The 18095-nt window shown below is 46.2% G+C and overlaps 1 protein-coding gene across 1 annotated transcript; it reads right to left on the bottom strand.

The window, feature by feature from the left end:
• Positions 1-14982: 14982 nt before the first annotated feature.
• MLNR (motilin receptor) lies at positions 14983-17027 on the bottom strand. Its single transcript, XM_006879596.1, has 2 exons — positions 16148-17027; positions 14983-15308 (listed from the first exon to the last, which is right to left on the bottom strand). The coding sequence occupies exons 1-2, from the start codon at positions 17025-17027 to the stop codon at positions 14983-14985; spliced, it is 1206 nt and encodes a 401-aa protein (XP_006879658.1).
• Positions 17028-18095: the final 1068 nt, after the last annotated feature.

The raw sequence follows: 18095 nt of genomic DNA, 5'->3' as shown, positions 1-18095 counted from the left end.
TCACATTGTGTTTCATACTTCATTCTTATTTATTATGTTTTATTATAAAATGAATCACCATTGGACTGTGCTCATTCATTACCCTGTCTTTTCAGGTCCCCGCCAGATCTCTCCCATTTCCTTTACCTCCTTCCTCTACCCACAAATGTATGCAACTCTGGGGTTTCACCCCTATCCTTCCTCACCCTGCTGCTCCCACAACTTCCCTGTTTGGGTCTACATACATGTTTTACTACTTATCCTTCTATTTTTGCAATAATGGTCTTATGCAGAATTTGTCCTTATGAGACTGAGTTAGTTCACTCGGCATAATGCTGTTTTCTTTTTTAATCTTTCTCTTTTCTTTCCTCATTTGTTCTGCATGTAACAGTCTTACTGGCACACCACTTGCCCCATTTTCAGCCCTTTTCTCCCACAGCCTCTTCTGCTGTCAAATGACTTTTTGACTCAATTATTCAGAGACATAGATGAAGGGAGGACAAAGAAAAGATAGGGTGGAGTAAAGAAAAAAGATATTACCATCATTTTGTGAAGACTAAATGATTCCAAGTAGGAAGTATGGTGCCCAGAACTAGTGCTCAATAATAGTACTGTCCCTCCCTCTTGTCTTACATTTCTTATTCTCTGTGAAGAGCCTGAATTGCTCCTTGTTCTCCAGGTCCCATTGACTGGAAGTATCAGTATTAGTGATGTGTTTACTTGAACCAAATCTTCCCACAACTGAATAAGCTGGAGCCCCCGGGGAGCTGAGCTTAAAGACTTTTTATCACCAGCTGGATTTATTGATAACTGGTGATACTTAGCCGAGAAACTGCCTAGCTTATGGAGGAAGCACACCTCACATTCAGTTTTTCCTTTTGCATCTTCTACATACTTGGATATCAGTTGGTTACAGGCTTGCTAGGGACCATTGGTGGACCATGAACCCTAGTAGGAAAGATTGACCCTAATTTGGTCATACCCAGCAAACAATGTAACCATAAACACTACCCTGAACCTGGAAAGTAAGGTTTCCTAAACAGAATGCTCAGAAGACAGTTCCTGGCAGCACTTAAACACTGAAGAACAAGACAGACGTCTGGAACAAAGTCCAGACGCCCTTCATGGGACATTCACTTTGTTATGGAAGGCAGTGTTTCCAATGAGAAATGACTTTTCAGGTTTTCCATATACTGCCCCAAATAGTGTCCTCGGAAAAGTAAACTTGGTGTCATGTAGATTAATGTGTGGAAGACTGTCCAGGGATCCCTGGCACCACTTGAGCTCCTACGGTGGGAAGACCTGGCAGGCCCATTTCCCTCTGTTCTCAGAGGTTGTCTGCAGTAAGGACCTCACAGCACAGCCATTGCCGACTCTCCTTTTGTCTCACTATACCTGTGGCACCTTCAGTTAGGTTTTGGTATTAGCTATGTTGGAAATTAACAGCTGTGGCTTGATGGATCAGAGAGGAGATAGAGTAATTAACACTAATGGAATACCTACTATGCCCCAGACATTATACATATGTCTATATCAAGAGCCGTGCTCAGGCTGTTCATTCATAGGGTCACTATGAGTCGTCTACGACTCGACGGCATTAAACAACAACAACAACAACATATCAAGAGCCAGTGATAATGAACCTGTACTGAAGGGATTAGCAAAAAATAAGGCCCTAGGAATTGATGGAATACCAACTGACATGTTTCAACCAACAGATGCAGCCGTAGATGTGCTCACCAGTTTATGCTAGAAACTTTGGAGAACAGCTACCTGGTCAATTGACTGGAAGAGATCTATATTTGCCTCCATCCCCAAGAAAGGTGATCCAACAGAATGTGGAAATCATCAAACAATATCGTTAATATCTCATATAAGCAAAATATTGTTTGAGGTTATTTAAAAATTACTTGAACAGTACACTGAAAGGGAACTAATAGAAGTCAAGCTGGCTTTAGAAGAGGCCATGGCACCAGGGATATCATTGCTGATGTTAGATGGATCCTGGCTGAAAGCCAAGAATACCAGAAGACTCTCTGTATTTTATTCACTATCCAAAGGCATTTGACTCTGTGGATAATAACAAATTATGGCTAACATTGAGAAGAATTGGAATCCCAGAACACTTAGTTATGCTAATACAAATCTATACCTAGACCAAGAAACTGTTGTCCAAACCGAGCAAAGGAACAGTGCATGGTTTAAAATCAGGAAGGGTGTGCATCAGAGTTGTATTCTTTCTCCACATATATTCAGTCTGTATGCTGAGGAAATAATTCATGAAGCTGGACTCCAAGAAAAAAATATGGCATCAGGATTGGAGGAAGACTCATCAACAACTTGTATTACACAGATTACCCAACTTTGCTTGCTGGAAGTGAGGAGAATATGCAATGCTTGCAGCAGAAGATTAAGGATGCAACAGCCTTGGGTATGGATTGCATCTCAACACCAGGAAAACAAAGAGCCTCACTAGAGGACCGACAGTCAACATTATGATATGTGGAGAAAGGACTGAAGCTGTCAATGTCTTCATCTTGTTTGGATCAACAGTCAACACCCTTGGTAACAGCAGTCAAGAAATCAGGAGACATTTTTCTTCCAGAGATAAAGTGTAGAAGCATTCAAAACAGTCCAGCATCTGACCTACCATCGTACACTGTCATACAACACAGCCTATTACAAAACGAGGCTGTCCTAAACCTCAGTAACAGAATTGTTTAACTTTATACCAAGAAGGTTGGAAAAGTATCCAAAGTACATATGTGGTGTGTGCCCAGGCCAACTAAGAGGGATGCATGCTGTGAGACCTACAGTTCTCATGAGATTGTAACAAACAAAAACATATGTCAGCAGAGCTTATGGTGGTTCCAGTGTGCTAAGTGTGTCGGTGACAGGATAAAGCGAGCTTTCCTTAGAGAGGAGCAGAAAACTGTTGTGAAAGTATTGAAGGCACAAGCGCAAAGTCAGAAAGCAAAATTTAAAAAATGGCTCCTTAAGTAATAAAATCAGATGATCTGTTAAAAAAAAAATCAGGAGACATACTGCATTAGATATGTCCACTGTCAGGGACCTCTCCAAAATGCTGGCAAGCAATGATGTAGTTTGAAGACTAAGGTGTGCCTGATTTAGGCCATGGTCTTTTCAATCACCTGCTATGCGTCAGAGATCTGGACAACGAATAAGGATAACAGAAGAATTGATGCCTTTGCATTGGGGTGCTAGAGAAAAGGACTGAATCTCTCGTCGATGGCCTAAAGATCAAACAGATATGTCTTGGGAAAAGTGCAGCCAAAGTGCTCTTTGGAGACAAAGATGGCTAAGCTTCGTCTTTCACACTTTGGACATGTAGCTAGGCGAGTCTATTCCTTAGAAAGGGACATCATGCTTGGAAAGATAAAGGGTCAGCGAAGGACAGGAAGAGCCCCAACGAGATGGAGTGAGACAGTGACTGCAGCAGTGGGCTCGAGCGTGTCAGAGATGATGAGGAGGCACAGGATAGGGCAGGGTTCAGGTCGGCCCTTCAGAGGGTCGCTCTGAGTTGTACTCAATGGTACCTAACAACAGCAACAACATATCTACATCTGTAAAATGTAGACATAGACTATAGGCTACATGTAGTAATAACAATATCTTACATTATTGGGACATTTACTATGTTCTAGGCTTTTTTCCAGATATATTATCTCATTTTATCCTTTAAAAATATTATAAAGTAGATATGGTGGGTTACCCAGAATGCTTTGGTTGTGTCCTTAGGGAGTTATACTACTAACTCAAATACTGCACATCTTTGGCTTTTCAAAGCTACAAGCAGCATCATGAGAGAAAGATGAGCTGTCTCCTCCTGTGAGATTTACAACCTCAGAAACTTAATGAAGGACCTGCTGTGAGACAGTTCTGACTTACAGCAACTAGTTGAGTTTGAGTGGTTTGTATGTTATGCTGCTAAAGATTGGCATTTAGAATCTCCAGTGCTTCTGCAGGAGAAAGATGGGCAGAAACTGCCCGTGAAAATTTCGAGCCTTGGGACCTCATGAAGGGTTGCTATGAGTTAGAATTGACCCAATGGCAATGGGATGGTGGGAAGTAAAAGTTGACACGACTTGCTCATATGGGCATTGATTGAAAGGGGCGGCCACAGGGCCTGAGTGCACCTTACTTCCTATAATACAGGAAATTTTGTAATTCAGGTAGATTTTTGTCATTTCCATTTCACAGATGAGATGACTAAATCCCTCAAGACAAATAGTATCGGGTTCTCTTGAGGGCGCACTTAAAAAGGTGGAATCTTAGACTTCACCCAGACCTCTGTATCAACCTGCATTTTAACAAGAACCGTGGCTCCAGGGTTTTCACCCTGGAGCATGGATAACAAGGCACCTGGAGATGATTTTAAAGCACAGATTTCTGTGTTGAGTGCCTGGATCACTCGTGTTTAGGAGGAGTTGGACCATCTGTAAAACTGCTTCTTCGAGCTCCTCTTTGGTGTCATATTCACCAACACCACCAGAAAGCAAAAATCCACTTGCTGTCAAAAAACCAGTTATCAGAGTCCACTCCAACTCATGACGACTTGGATCAGAATCCTTTGCACCGCCCAGGGACTCCCTATTAACATCATGTGATGTTAAAAAGCAAAATTTTCATGCTAGTTTCCTCTCTACCATGGCTGTGTTTAAGGTTTCATTTAACTTGGGTCAGCTGACTCTTTCTGTAAAGGACCTGATAGTAAAAAAATGAATATGGCTTTTTCCAATAAAACTTTAAAAAATTATTTAATGGAAAACAGATGTTAGATGGTTTTGGCCTTCAAGCCATAGTATATCAACCTTCCACTTAACTCTCCTTAATTCAAGTCATTGATTAAGGGCACCATCAGTGACAGCAATGAGATCTAGTTCAGTGTGCACCTGAGAAACGAGAATTTAAATACACTGAGAGGAGAGTGTCTTCAGGGTAAGTGAGATAGATGACATACCTCACTAGCTTCCTGAGGGCAAATAAATCATAGTATCTGGGGAGTTACCGACTGGACTACAATCCCAACCCTTCATCAGTTTCACAAAATAACCTGTCATTTTGAAGACTACCATAACATCTATTAGCTGTGGACTATTAGTTAAAAAATGGAAACAAGATTGTTTTGGCCCAGAGTAACGAATGAGAGTCCATTAGCCCACCGTGAGGTCATGCTGTTATTTAAGTAGGCACGGTGTTTTGTAATAAGAGGAAATTCATCTCTTTCTCTCATTGCTGTCAAATCAGACCCAACTCCTAGCTGACTCAACAGTGGGTTTCAAGGAGGCTGTAAATCTCACAGGAGGAGGTTGCCCATCCTTCTCCTGTGGAGCTGCTGGAGGGATAGAACAACCTGAGAGGTGCCACTTTTGAGGAACCACACAATTCCTTATGGACGATACTATCAGAGCTTCCTAGTTAATGGGCAGAGAGTGAATTTTAAAAAGCAAAACAGCAAAACCAAAACAATCATCATTCAATAATTGACCAAGTATGACATGATTTTGGAAGCAGGAGTGGCATCCACTTCCTAAACCGCATGCCTCTGGAAACTCGATGAACTTTGATAAATGATGATAGTTATAGGAAGGCTTCAGGCCTTTTGTTCATAGGTTTGCTATGATTCGTGCTCGACTCGATGGCAATCAACAACAACAACATGACATAATTATTTTGTACTGGCACAATAAATAAAAAAGCCCTATGGTCCTAATTGCCATGGTCACGGTAAAGCTGGTTCAGACACTGCTTTCGAGCTGAATGGAGCTGTCTTTGAGTTCCTGCAGGGTAAATTCTCCTGTCTTCTCTGAATCATATAAGCCTCTTAATTGGACTCAAGGGTATGAATTTTAGGGAAAAGTTCTAGCAATCTGCTTCTAAAAATAATGAAGAACACCATGGATGACAGTAGCCCCATCTAGGAGGGCTGGGTAGCGTTTTGTTCCTTTGTGCATGGGAGTCAGTCCCTTAAGTCAAGGGCTTTCTCGACAGCAGCTAACAACCACATGCCTTTGAGTCATGCTGCTGCAGAAGAATCTTGACCATACCAGGAACTACCAGGAGAACAAATAGGTTTGTCTTGAAGAGGGTGAAACCAAGTTTCTCCTTGGAGACCAGGATTTTGAAGTTCCATCTCACATACTTTGGACACATGGCCAGGAAAGATCAGTTCTTGGAGAAGGACATCATGTTCAGAGGGATGGAGGGACAGCGCAGGACCCGGGTGAGTTGTACTGATCTAGTACCTGGGGCAATGGGGTTAGGTGTGTCAGCATCAGTGAGACTGTCTCAGGACAGGGCAGGCTTCAGAGCCTTTATATATATACATAGGGTCACTATGAGTCGCAGGTGAGTTGATGGCATATAACAACAATTAGTTAACAGTGACACTATGGCTTTATTGTATTTACAAACCCCCACTTCTCCTCATTCTGCTTCTTCACCATTTATTTTTTTTCAAAGATCTGATAGCCTAGATCCTGATGATTAAATTAATGGTAATTAAAAAAAAATCGATGCTTAAAATGGCTTGGTGCCACTGTAGTCCCACCAGCAGGAATCACACAGAAATGAGATGTGACATCTGCTTGAAGTCAATAAAGTCCACAGAGCATAAATGTTCACTACAGCCCATTCAAAAGCAGTTCATCAATGGTTAGTAGGTTTTGTGGAAGGCTCAGAGGCATTTGACCTGCAGGGATTTTAACTTGGGGTGTAAACATAGCTTTACTTCCGGATACAGAATATTGTTTGTGGTAGTGTGCGCCAGTGAGTTGGAACTGACTCATGGTTGACCTTTCAGTGTGTTTCTGAGGCTATAAATCACACAGGAGTAAAGTGCCTGTCTTTGTCCCATGGAGACACTGTTGTTGTTACCATCAGGTAAGAACTGACTAGTAGTTAAGCCTCCACTGGGTTTTTGGAGGATGTTTATTTTGTGGGACAAGGATGTCCCATCTTTCTTCCTTGGAGTTGCTGGTGGATTGAAACCATCAGAGATGTGCCACCTTTGGGTTGGCAGCACAGTGTATAGCACACCACCAGAACTCCCTAGGGAGTTACAACTGGATTCACATCCAGTTTTAATTTTAGTTTTTGCTAAAATGCCAATGGCGTGTATACACTCTCCTGCCCCACAAGCCTATATGCCTTCTTTTCCTTTATCTTAAGTAAACACAGGAATGAGAAGAGGTGTGAAGGGTAGGATGGGATGGGGAGGGGATGGATGAGGTTTCTGTAGGTAAAACTTCATAGTGACAGTTCTCAATCTTGCCTTCATTATTGAAATCATATAAGGAACTTTAAGAAAATATGTATGTTCATGTAGCACTAGGGAGTTCTGGTGGTCTAGTGGTAAGAAGTTACCCTCTGATCCCAAAGACACAGGACTCTAATCCACCAGCTGTTCCATGGGCGAAGGATGGCCAGTCTCCTCCTGTGCAATTAACTGCCCATGAAGATCTGCCGGAGGGTCAGCTATGGGTTGGTTCTAACTCGATGGTACATGGCAGCAGCAGCACATAGAACTCTAGTATTTTGCTTCCCAAGGACTATAGCTCAATCAGGCACTGGAAACAGTGCAGATGGGGGGAGAATACTGCCAAAACATCTATTCATAGTCTGGAGCCACTGCACCAGGAAATTCCCTTTTCAACTAACTGACTGATCCCACCACATTAGATGACATTACAGAACATCATCACATTACATCTTGGAGCAGCAATGAGACCAGATAGCAAATGAGCAAAACACCTTTAACTACAGCCTCGCCATTTTGATGCATAATGTTAATCATCACCTTAACCTCTCAAGTTCCTTGCCATCAAGTTGAAACCCACTCCTAGCTGACCCTCCAGCAGGTTTGTGGAGGCTGTAAAGTGCATGGGAGGAGCCTGCCCATCTTTCTCCCAGGCAGCAGCTAGTGGATTTCAGTCCCCAGACAGGTTCTGCCTTTGGGTTAACACCACAGTTCCCTTCAGACTATGTCACCAGAGCTACCTGACCGTAATATTAAAAAAACTCAACTCATTGCCATCGAGTCATAACGAGCTCACAGCTGACCCTCCAGCCAGTCTTCAGAGGCTGTGAATCATGTGGGAGAGGACTGCCCATCTTTCTCCCGAGGAGCAGCTTTGGATTTAAACAGCCGGTCAGTGGTTGGCAGCAAACCTCTTACGCGCGAGGTGAGCAGATTATCACACTGGTGTTGGCTAGAACCTTGGAGTCAGAGCAACCCTCTAAGGCGGGAGCAAATTGCAGGTGAGGAGACTGCCCATCTTTCTCCCATTTGCTCTCAAGACCCTTTACCATCAAGACGATTCTGACTTATCATCACCCTGTAGAACAGAGTAGAATTGCCCCAGAGTTTCTAAGGCTGGGGAAGAATGTTCACAGAAGCAGACTCATATCTCTCTCCTTTGGAGTGGCTGGTGGGTTCAAACTGTTGGCCTTTCCACTAGCGGCCAAGAACTTATCACTGTGCCCCTGCCATGGACTGGTAACTGCTATGAAATGGGTGTGACTGTACACTTTAAATACCACCAACACCTCACCCGCGTGTCTCCAGAGAGCCATGCAAGGAACACTCAGAAGTTCTGAGTTCAGCTTCTTTGAACTCATCCTGAGGATGTTAAAATACTTCTTTCAGAAAAGAGGATGAACTGAATATCTGTGCTAGTTTGTGTTAACTAACCTGATATTCTTCAGTTCCCTCTAATGAAAGTGCTTTTAGGAAGCTGTGAGTGGAACCTGAGCTTAGTTCAGATGACACATTTACACATTTAAACAAAAAATTTCATTAAAAAGTTGATTGATTTTGCCACTGGGACATGGGCTAAATTTTCCAGAGCATTTTGTCATCCACGTCTAGCACTTAGCAGCTGCTTGGTAAATATTTGCTAAGTGAATGACTCAGACAAACTCTCTCCCAAGGCTCTGTAAAACCACATGTAACAAAAGGCATTTGGCTGTAGAAAGGGAAGCTTGAGTTCAAATAGACTTCACAGAGTTCAGTCTTGGTGGAAGGTGGGAGACCCTCAGGAGTCTCCTCACGGACAGAGGCTAGTGTGGATTAAATTGTATCCCCTGCCAAAGGACTCTAAAATTAGACATTCAAGTGGACCCATATTAGAGGCTGCAAAGTATCAACCAGACCAGACTTCATTCCTATGGATGTAATTCTGTTTGATACTCATTTTCTCTGTTATATTATTAAAACATACCTCCTAGGGTGGGTTCAAATGAAATAATTTCTGCTTTATAAAAAGAGCTAGCTAACCACAGAGAGAGTATGTGATGATCGCAAAGGAACATTCAAACTACTGTCAAGGAAGGAATCAACTGGTCAAGACTTTGGTATGGAATTGAAGCCTCCAAAACTGGGAGAAATTAAAAGTTCTGTTCTCCAAAGCCCCTCCCCCCCTTGTGATATGTATGTTATAGCAGCCCCAGAAAATGAAGACAAGCCCAGGACTGGGACAGCCAGAGATGCCTGACTCCACCCACCACCTTCAATCCTCCCAGGATACTTCCCCGTTTCCTTTTATACTCAGTTTTTGTTGCAGGAAGGGGTCATTTTCTGCTGCTGGGGCAGGTACATTGGAGGATATTTTTTCAAACTTTTCCACCATGACTCAAAAGAAGTATACTTTTTTATTTTGTGAACCTCAAGGACACAACACTGTGTAACTGGAGCTTTGCAATAGTTAACGCACAGATTACATGAATGGGCTCGTTCTGCTCATGTCGACTTCATCCCTTTCAAGAAAATTGTGATGCACTAAATTGATTTCACAACCCACCAAAGGGCATTTTGAAAATAGCTGCATGGTGGCCCCGCAGGGGGTGGCCTTCATACTCCCTATCTCAGGCACCTTGAGCCAATGGAGTGAGCCTCCCCACCCCCACCCAGGGAATACACGTGTTGTTGTGTTGTAAGGTGCTGTAGACTCGAGTACAACTCATAGCAACTTTATGAATGACACAGCGGAACCCTGCCCTGTCCCGTGCCATCCTTACCATCTCTGGTACCCTTGAGCTCATTGCTGCCATCACCGTATCAGTCCAACTTGATGGAGGGAGGGGTGTCTTCCTCTTTTTTCACTGACCCTCCACCCTTCCAAGCATGATATCCTTTTCCAAGAATTAGTCCCCCCAGGCAATGTGTCCAACAGTTATGAGCAACCGATGCTTTGCCCTCCTTGCCTCCCAGGAACTCTCTGGCTGCACCTTTTCCAGGACACACACGTAGATCACAGGCAAGTGTAACACACGTCTCCTCCCTAGGATCTTAACAAGAAGACTCAAAGGAGAGGTCTTTGCTTCTGTAACATTACACTGTATCTGGAAGATTCCCAACCATGGCCTTTCCATGAGGAGGAGATTTCTGCTTGCTCTGAGAATGGAATTTCCAGAGTTTGGAGTCTTTAGAAAGACTTTCACAACTGAAAATGAAATTATGGGCTCATGTATATTGGGGATGGTGAGGATGGCACAGGAAGGGTCAGGGTTCAGATCCATTGTTGAGAGGATTGCTATGAGTAAGACTCACAACAACAGTGCTGTGGTTATCATCCTACTTGAGGATGGACTGGCCTTATGTTAATAAGGGAGGGTTAGTATAGAGTGTGTTTTTAATCAATCTCTTTTGAAATATAAAAAAAGACTAAAGGAGCGAGCAAGGCATCTATAGAGCAAGAGAGATAACAAACCACATGAAACGGAGACAAGAGGCTTCTTCCAGGGCCAATGAAGTATGGAGCCAGAACTCTGCATTCAGACTTCTAGTCTAAATTTCGAGAAAATGTCTGGTTTTTAAAGGCACCTATTTGTGGTAATTCTCTTATAGCAGCATACAAAATGAAGACAGAATTTGGTACAAGAAGAGTAGGGTGCTACTTACTCTAAAAGATCTCTAAAATATGGGAGTAGTTTTGGGATTGGATAACGGTTTAGGGCTGAAGAGTCTTAAGATGCAAAAGAAGCTCTGGTGACCTAAGAGGTAAATGGTAAGAAGCTGTACTGCAACCCCAAGATGGATGTGAGGTTCGAATTAACCAGCTCCTCCATGGGAGAAGGCGGGGTAATCTCCACCCATGTGATTTATTGCCTCTGAAAGCCTGCTGGATGGTCAGCTATGGGTCAGTTCTGACTCGATGGCACAGAACACAGTAGCAAAATCTTAGAGATGACTGGTAGAACTAGAATATCAAAGCACTTCTGGTGAGGGCTCAGAAGGAAGTGAGGAGAATTGTAGAGAAAGTCTCTTCTTAGAGAACACATATGGTGCCCCTTCAGAATGTTGCTGGGAATAAAGGTGTTAAGGGTGCTGCTAGTGCAACTTTAAAAGGAAACATGCAATTGGACAATGGAGGAAGGGTGATGCGTTTTATGCTGTGGAAAAAATTAATCATAATTATGTTAAAGTTTGGTGGAAGGTAGAATTTATAAGTGAAGAACTTGGATATCTGTAGACATTTCTGAGATCTTAAAAGGGTCATTATGTGTTTCCTCCTCATCACTTAGAGTAAAAATTAAGAGTAAGTTAGTCTTAACAGAGAACTGTACAAAGTGAATATTTAAAGGTCTGGAATATTCCATTGCATAAACCAAGCATGGTCCCCCTTTGAGCTGTGGTGCTGGAGAAGAGTGTTGAATATACCATGGACTGCTAAGAGAACAAATAGTTTTGTCCTGGAGAGGGTGAAACTGGGCTGCTTCTTGGAGGCAAGGATTCTGAAGCTTTGTCTGACACACTTTGGGCATTTTGCAAGGAGGGACTATACCTTGGAGAAGGATGTCATGTTTGGAAGAGTAGAGGGACAGCGTAAGAGAGGAAGACCCTCTAGAGATGGATTGATTCAGCGACTGGGGTATTGGGGGAGTAGGTGTGTCAGATACAATGAGATTGGCACAGGATAGAACATGATTTAGGGCTCTTGTACATAGGGTCGCTATGAGTCATAAGTGATTCAACGGCACATAACAACAACAACAACAATAAACCAAGGATACACATCCTAGAGTGTTTACCAAGGACATGGCTACAAATATCTTGTGTTAAAGAGAGTGAGCCTGTGGCTGAGACAACTAACCAATTACCATGGCAGAAAACCTATCGACTGAAGGGGACAGAGACAGGATGATAGAAAGCCAGCTGCTTGGAATACTGTTGTTGTTATGTGGTTTTGAGTTGGAACCAAGGCTGAGCTTAACCTCCAGTGGAGCAGCTGGTGGACTTGAACCATATGTCTTTGGGTTGGTAGTGCAACTCGTTACCATTTGGCCACCTGAGCTGCCTCTTAGAATACTACAGTTAGGAAATAGGTCAAAGGAATGACATGTATTGCCTCCCAAGAAAGGAAAAGGTCTATTCCTTGGAAGTTCTGAAAGAAATAGAATAGTTAGAAGGAGAGCTCAGAAGCAGGGTCTTCTGGGTTTCAAAGGGTAGGGCTACAGTATCCTGGATCCCCAAAGATTTGGCCATGGCCCTTCAGGCTTCGTAGAGACAAATCTTTACTGATTCGGTTCTGAAGTATGGGGCTGGCCCAACAGGCAGAAAAATGGGGCCTGCCACTCAGCTGGACTAAGAGAATGGGGTCACTGATGCCAAGGGAGCAGAGTCTCTGTCCCAATGGGACTGGAAAGTGGAGCTGAAGCCCTGGGTTAAGGAGTCTTCACCCAGAATCTAGGGATTGTGGCCAACAGCGCAGGCTTGGAGGGTGAGAACGTTGTCCAGATGTTCTCAGAGAACAAAGTATCATTTCCAACTCTTTGACAACTAATTCAAGTTGGTCAGATGCGTTTTGGACTTTCTTGGTACCCCTGTCTCTTCTTTGCCTCCAATGTCATCCATTTTTAACACCTACCTTGTGCCTGTTACAATATTGTACTTTTGAAGCAGACAACCTGTATTCTAGATTTCAGAAGTCCACAGATGAAGATAAATTTTATCCTGGGATGATACTTAGAATTAATTTAAGACTTATGGGATGATGGTATAGAGTGAATGTATTTTGCATGTGGCAAAAAATGAGTTTTTGTAACCAAATGGAATGTTATGGATTGAATTAAGTCTCTCCAAAATACATTGTAAATTCTGACTTCTGTGCTTGTGTTTATAAGCCAGTTGGGGCATGATTTGTCTTTGTTCTATTAATGAGGCAGGATGAATATATTCTGAGTCAATCTCTTCTTGAAACATGAGAGATTTAGGAAGTGAGCAAAGCAGAGATGGGGCAAGAGAGACGCCACACTACATGGAAGTCTGGCAATCTGCTTCTGAAAGGTCACAATCTTGAAGACTCTGAATTTCTTCTCCATGTACCTGCATTATCATGAGCCGGCACTGACTTACTGACAACTGGCCTGGTTGGTACGCTGGACTAGGAGTCCCTTGGTGGTGCTAATGCTTACGTGTCCAATCAACTAACCAGAATCCACCCAGAGATGCCTCAGGAGGAAAGACCACAGGTTTGAAAATCCTATGGACTGCCGTTTCATTCTGTGTACCCAAGGTGGTTATGACCTGAAATTGATGTGACAACAATTTTTCACCCTTTTTCTGGTTACATTGTAATGTTCTCTGCAGATTTTTGAGAGTTATAAGAAGCTCAGGCCCAAGTCTTCATAAACATCAACAATCTACTGCCATTTAGTTTTGAACTTTATTTACCTGAATACCAGAGGCCACCTGCGGGGGGCACCACTCTTGCACACTGAGGCCCTTTGCAGCAGTGGGCACAGATGCAGTCTTCTGCATAGCATCTATGTTTCAAATTGTAATAAAATAACAAGAGAACTGCTGCGCCCCACATGTACTTTTAGTGCTGGGAGGGGAGCTCTGGTGGCCCAGTGGTGAGAAGCTGTGCTGCGATCCTGAAGGCATGTGTTTCAAATCCACCAGTTGTTCCATAGTAAGATGTGTAATCTCTTCCCATGCAATTAAATTGCCTCTGAAAACCTGCCAGAGGGTCAGCTATGGGTCAGTTTCAACTTAACGGTCCACAACAACAACATCCATGGATGCTTGTGTTGTCTACTAAGAGCAGTGTTGATTTGGGAAGGGGGACATGGGTATACGGACCTTGAATCAAAGCCTGGATTTTCGGCTGAGACTCACCAGCTATGGTATGCCAGAACTCAGTGGATTAGAGGTTCTGGTCCATCACTAGGAAGACAGAAATGATGACAAAACATCCTCCAACAAGTCAAAGTCTGATGAGAGATGTTAAAAGCTTGCTGCAAGTGTCATTATAATCACTTGAGAGGACAAGATGCAAGGGACTTCCTCACTGCCAGCTTCAGTTCCAAGGTTTGCTATGTCCTGGCCACCCAGTGGCCCCAGCAAAGTTCCAGCAGGATCAGGAAGAAGTGGGTTGCAACACATATGTTTATACAAACAGTTTTGGAAGAGGGGTTGGCACAGCATCTCTATGGATTTGTTCTGAGCCCAGCATCTGCCCAGAATCCCTTCCACTTGCTTCTAACTGTCATCACAGCCATATATAGTCATTAAATTATTTCTTGGATTCAAATCCTCATTATACTGAGTTGTTTGTATATGTAGCCACATATTTACACCTTGGACAAAACCCAGAATACACCCGACCTCACAATTTGATGGCTGCAGCTCTCTATATCACTTCCTCCCAGAAAAGCGAGCAATCACAGCACATTTCCAAAGATGTGGAAAAAGCAGCTGTAAAACACTCCCCAGAGCACACTCTGTGCTGCGAGTCTCACCCAGGCTGGATGCTCAAATGCACATCCCTTAGCACTACACAAAAAGAGAACAGAGAGACAGGTACTGTTACAGTCACACCTTGGTTAAAAAAATCTGCTGACAATTTTCTAATTCTCTCAACACATTTTTTTAACTACCCTTCCGAGTCTTAGGAGGCATCAGCACCTCCTCTCAGTATTGCTTCTCCACAGAACTGCTGTTTCTGGACTTGGACGTGGTGACCCGTGGGGCTGGGCTGGTTACCCTGGTGCCCTTACATTGGCACTGGACTCCGTGTGGCCAGGCGTGTCTCCTCCAGTGTCCCCTCCACTGTCCTTGCTTCCACGGACACCCTTCTGCCTGGACTGTCGGGACAGCAGAAGTCTGTAAGCTGCGGCTCTGTACTTCTTTGAGATGAGGTTGTAGAGGATCGGGTTGATGGAGGCACTCAGATAGAAAAGCTGCAAAGCCACTATGTTGAAGTACTGAGAGAAGTACACCATCCGGGTGTCTTCTGAGTTTACATAAACGATTCTGCCCACGTGGAAGGGCAGCCAACAAACCACAAACGCCAGGACCACCACCACTGCAAAAGCAAGACACAGGCACTGAGTTAGCAAATGCCTTGTTGTTGTTAATGCACCATCGATTTGGAACTCACAGCTGACCCTCCAGCAGGTTTTCTGACATCTGAGGAGATTGCCTATCTTTCTCCTTCTTTGCAGCTGGTGGATTTGAACCACATACCTATAGGTTGAGTCGCACAGCTCCTTATCACCAAGCCACCATTAAGCATGGGAAAGTAAAATCAGGGCCCCGGAAGCCATTTAAAGGAGCCGCTAACCAAGCCAGTTACTGAGCTAAGTCTCCCGGCAAAGCTACCGCAGCGATAATTGCTTTCAACAGCTCTGTAGTCACATTTACTTGTTCTCAGTGCTGAATACAAACCAGAAAGAGCAGAAGGAAACTTGCACAAACAAGCTGTTCTGGCAGCTTCCCTGGGTAACTCGCTCAAGACTGGTCTCTTTTCTGGAAAAGCATTCAGCATCAAGTCTACATACCTTTTTGCTTTTGGACATGGGTATGGTTCACTTTACCCTTCAAGATAATGAGCATGAAGTAAAAATGCCAGCTTAATGTACTCTGCTCCCCGACTTCTCACAGGTACTGAGAGCATTTAACAGGGACAGACTTGGAGCGAGACCCTCCAGTGACCTGTCCTGGGTCAGCCCAGCTCACTGATACAAAAGCTTTTGGAAAATGATGGTATTTTTATTTTCCAAAACCCGAAGAGTCCACCCTCAGGGGAGCCCAAGGAGATAGTTTTCTCTGGAGATGCACAAAGGAAATGGAAATAGACTGGGTGGTCTGGAGTTGGGGACCGCTGAGGGCTGGGTGTGCGTGGGACAGAGGCCCCCCACTTACGCAGGATGCGGATGGTCTGCCGATGGCCTTTCTCCCGCCCCGAGGCAGCTGGACTTGGCAGCGGCCCCCGGTTCCTCCACAGCTCCCGCCCGATGAGCCCGTAGAGGACACTGAGGCACAGGAAGGGCAGGAAGAAGTAGGCAGTGGTGACCCACAGCATGACGCGCAGCGCGCCCAGCCGTCCAGCTCTCGGCCGGCACTCCCGGCTGAATAGCGCCGCCGCGGCTGCAGCTTCGAGCCCCGACGGTCGGGACAGAGGCGGCGCCTGCGAGGTGGAGGACGAGGGCGTGATCTGCGCGCTCTCATTCGGGTGGGAGAGCAGGTGGATGCTAGAGTCCTGCTCGACGCCCATCAGGAAGAGGAAGGGCCCCGCCGAGAGCAGCGCCACCGCCCAGAGCGCGCCAATGAGCGTGCGGACCCGGCGCCGGGTGATGAGGACGCGCGCGCGGAGCGGCCGGCAGATGGCCAGGTAGCGCTCGATGCTGAGCGCCGTCATGTGCAGCAGCGTGGCGTACGTGCACCCCTCGCCCACGTAGAGCGACAGGCGGCAGAGCAGCGGCCCGAAGACCCAGGGGCGCGAGCGCCACAGGCGGTACAGGTCGAAGGGGAGGCCGAGCAGGATGAGCAGGTCGGACACGGCCATGCTGCCCAGGTACAGGTTGGTGGTGGTCCGCATGTCGCGGTAGCGCCAGATCAGCAGCACCGTCACCAAGTTGCCGCTCACCCCGACGACGAACAGACTCAGGCACGCAGCCGTCACCGGCACCAGCGCCCCCAGAGGGAAGAAGGAGCAGCGGCGCTCGTCGCACGGATGCATCCCCGGGCCGGGCGGCTCCCGCGCGCCCTCGGGGCCGTCGCTGCTGTTCCAGGGGCCGCCCATGGCGAACCGCGCGGGGCCTGAGCTCTGGCCGCCTGGGACCCAGCAACTAGGGAGCCCTGCTGGCTAAGTGCTGCCGGCTCTGCTCATGCGAAACAGCGCTTGTAAGAGCTCGGCAGCTCGAGGGTCCCGCTGAGTCCCGCCGCACCAGCCGAATCCTGCGGCGCGGGCTTCCCCACGGAGCGCGGGCGGCACTGGCCGAGTCCTGTGGCGTGGCTGTCCGCGTGGACTTCTGGTGGTCCGCGCGGAATCCTGCTGCCCCAGTGGAATCCTGTGGCGCGGGCTTCCCCGAGGAACACGGGCAACACCGGCCGAGTCCGGCTGCGCGGCTGTCCGGGTGGAATCCTGGTGGTCCGCAAAGGAATCTCGCCGCTCCAGCCGAATGCTGCGGCGCGGGCTTCCCCACCGAGCGCAGGCGGCCCTGGCCGAGTCTGCGTCCTGGGCTTCCCGACGGAGCTTCCCCACGGAGCGCGAGCGGCCCTGGCCGAGTCTGCGGCGCGGGCTTCCCGACGGAGCTTCCCCGCGGAGCGCAGGCGGCGCTGGACTATCCTGCTGAGCCGGGCGCGAGCGCAGCATCTTGAGGGTCGGGCTCTGGGGAGCGCTGGCCCCGCCCCAGCACCAGCCCCGCCCGCCGGCTCTGCTCTCTGTGGTCTCGGATTTAGGGCCCCCGAAGGGGCCCTAACTTCAGGGAGCGATTTCTCACCTGCCAAGTGCAGGCGTTTCTGTCCATCGGGAAGTAAAGAGAAGGAAGGGCTGGGGTCCTTGAGGGGCGGCTGCATGTCGCTGGGAAACCTTCACACTAAAGGGCTGGCGAGGAGTCTGCCCCTGGTCTAGACACCGCCTGGTGCCTGGTTCTAATTCTGTCACTGCAGCTGACACCGAAGCCCAGACACCCCGGGTGGTCCCCAGCGCCCTGTTCTCATATGTAAACTCACAGGACTTGGGGAGTTGTTGAGCCAAATTGTCCCTTACAATAGAAAAGTCTTAATTTGACCATCCTTGACTCCTCTTTTTGGAAGCAGGAGTGGCATTCACGTCTGGAATAGCTTGTCCGGAAACTCTATGAACTGT

This window comes from Elephantulus edwardii, unplaced genomic scaffold, assembly GCF_000299155.1.
Source record: "Elephantulus edwardii isolate Elephantulus edwardi_28Jun2011 unplaced genomic scaffold, EleEdw1.0 scaffold00004, whole genome shotgun sequence".
Classification (NCBI taxonomy): Eukaryota; Metazoa; Chordata; class Mammalia; order Macroscelidea; family Macroscelididae; genus Elephantulus; species Elephantulus edwardii.
This window is presented reverse-complemented; position numbering and strand designations above follow the sequence as displayed.

Coding starts and splice junctions, on each gene's coding strand:
- MLNR (XM_006879596.1), bottom strand. CDS start 17,027: ATGGGCGGCCCCTGGAACAGCAGCGACGGCCCCGAGGGCGCGCGGGAG. Junction 15,309..16,147: donor GCAGACCATCCGCATCCTGC/GTAAGTGGGGGG, acceptor TTGCTTTTGCAG/TGGTGGTGGTCCTGGCGTTT.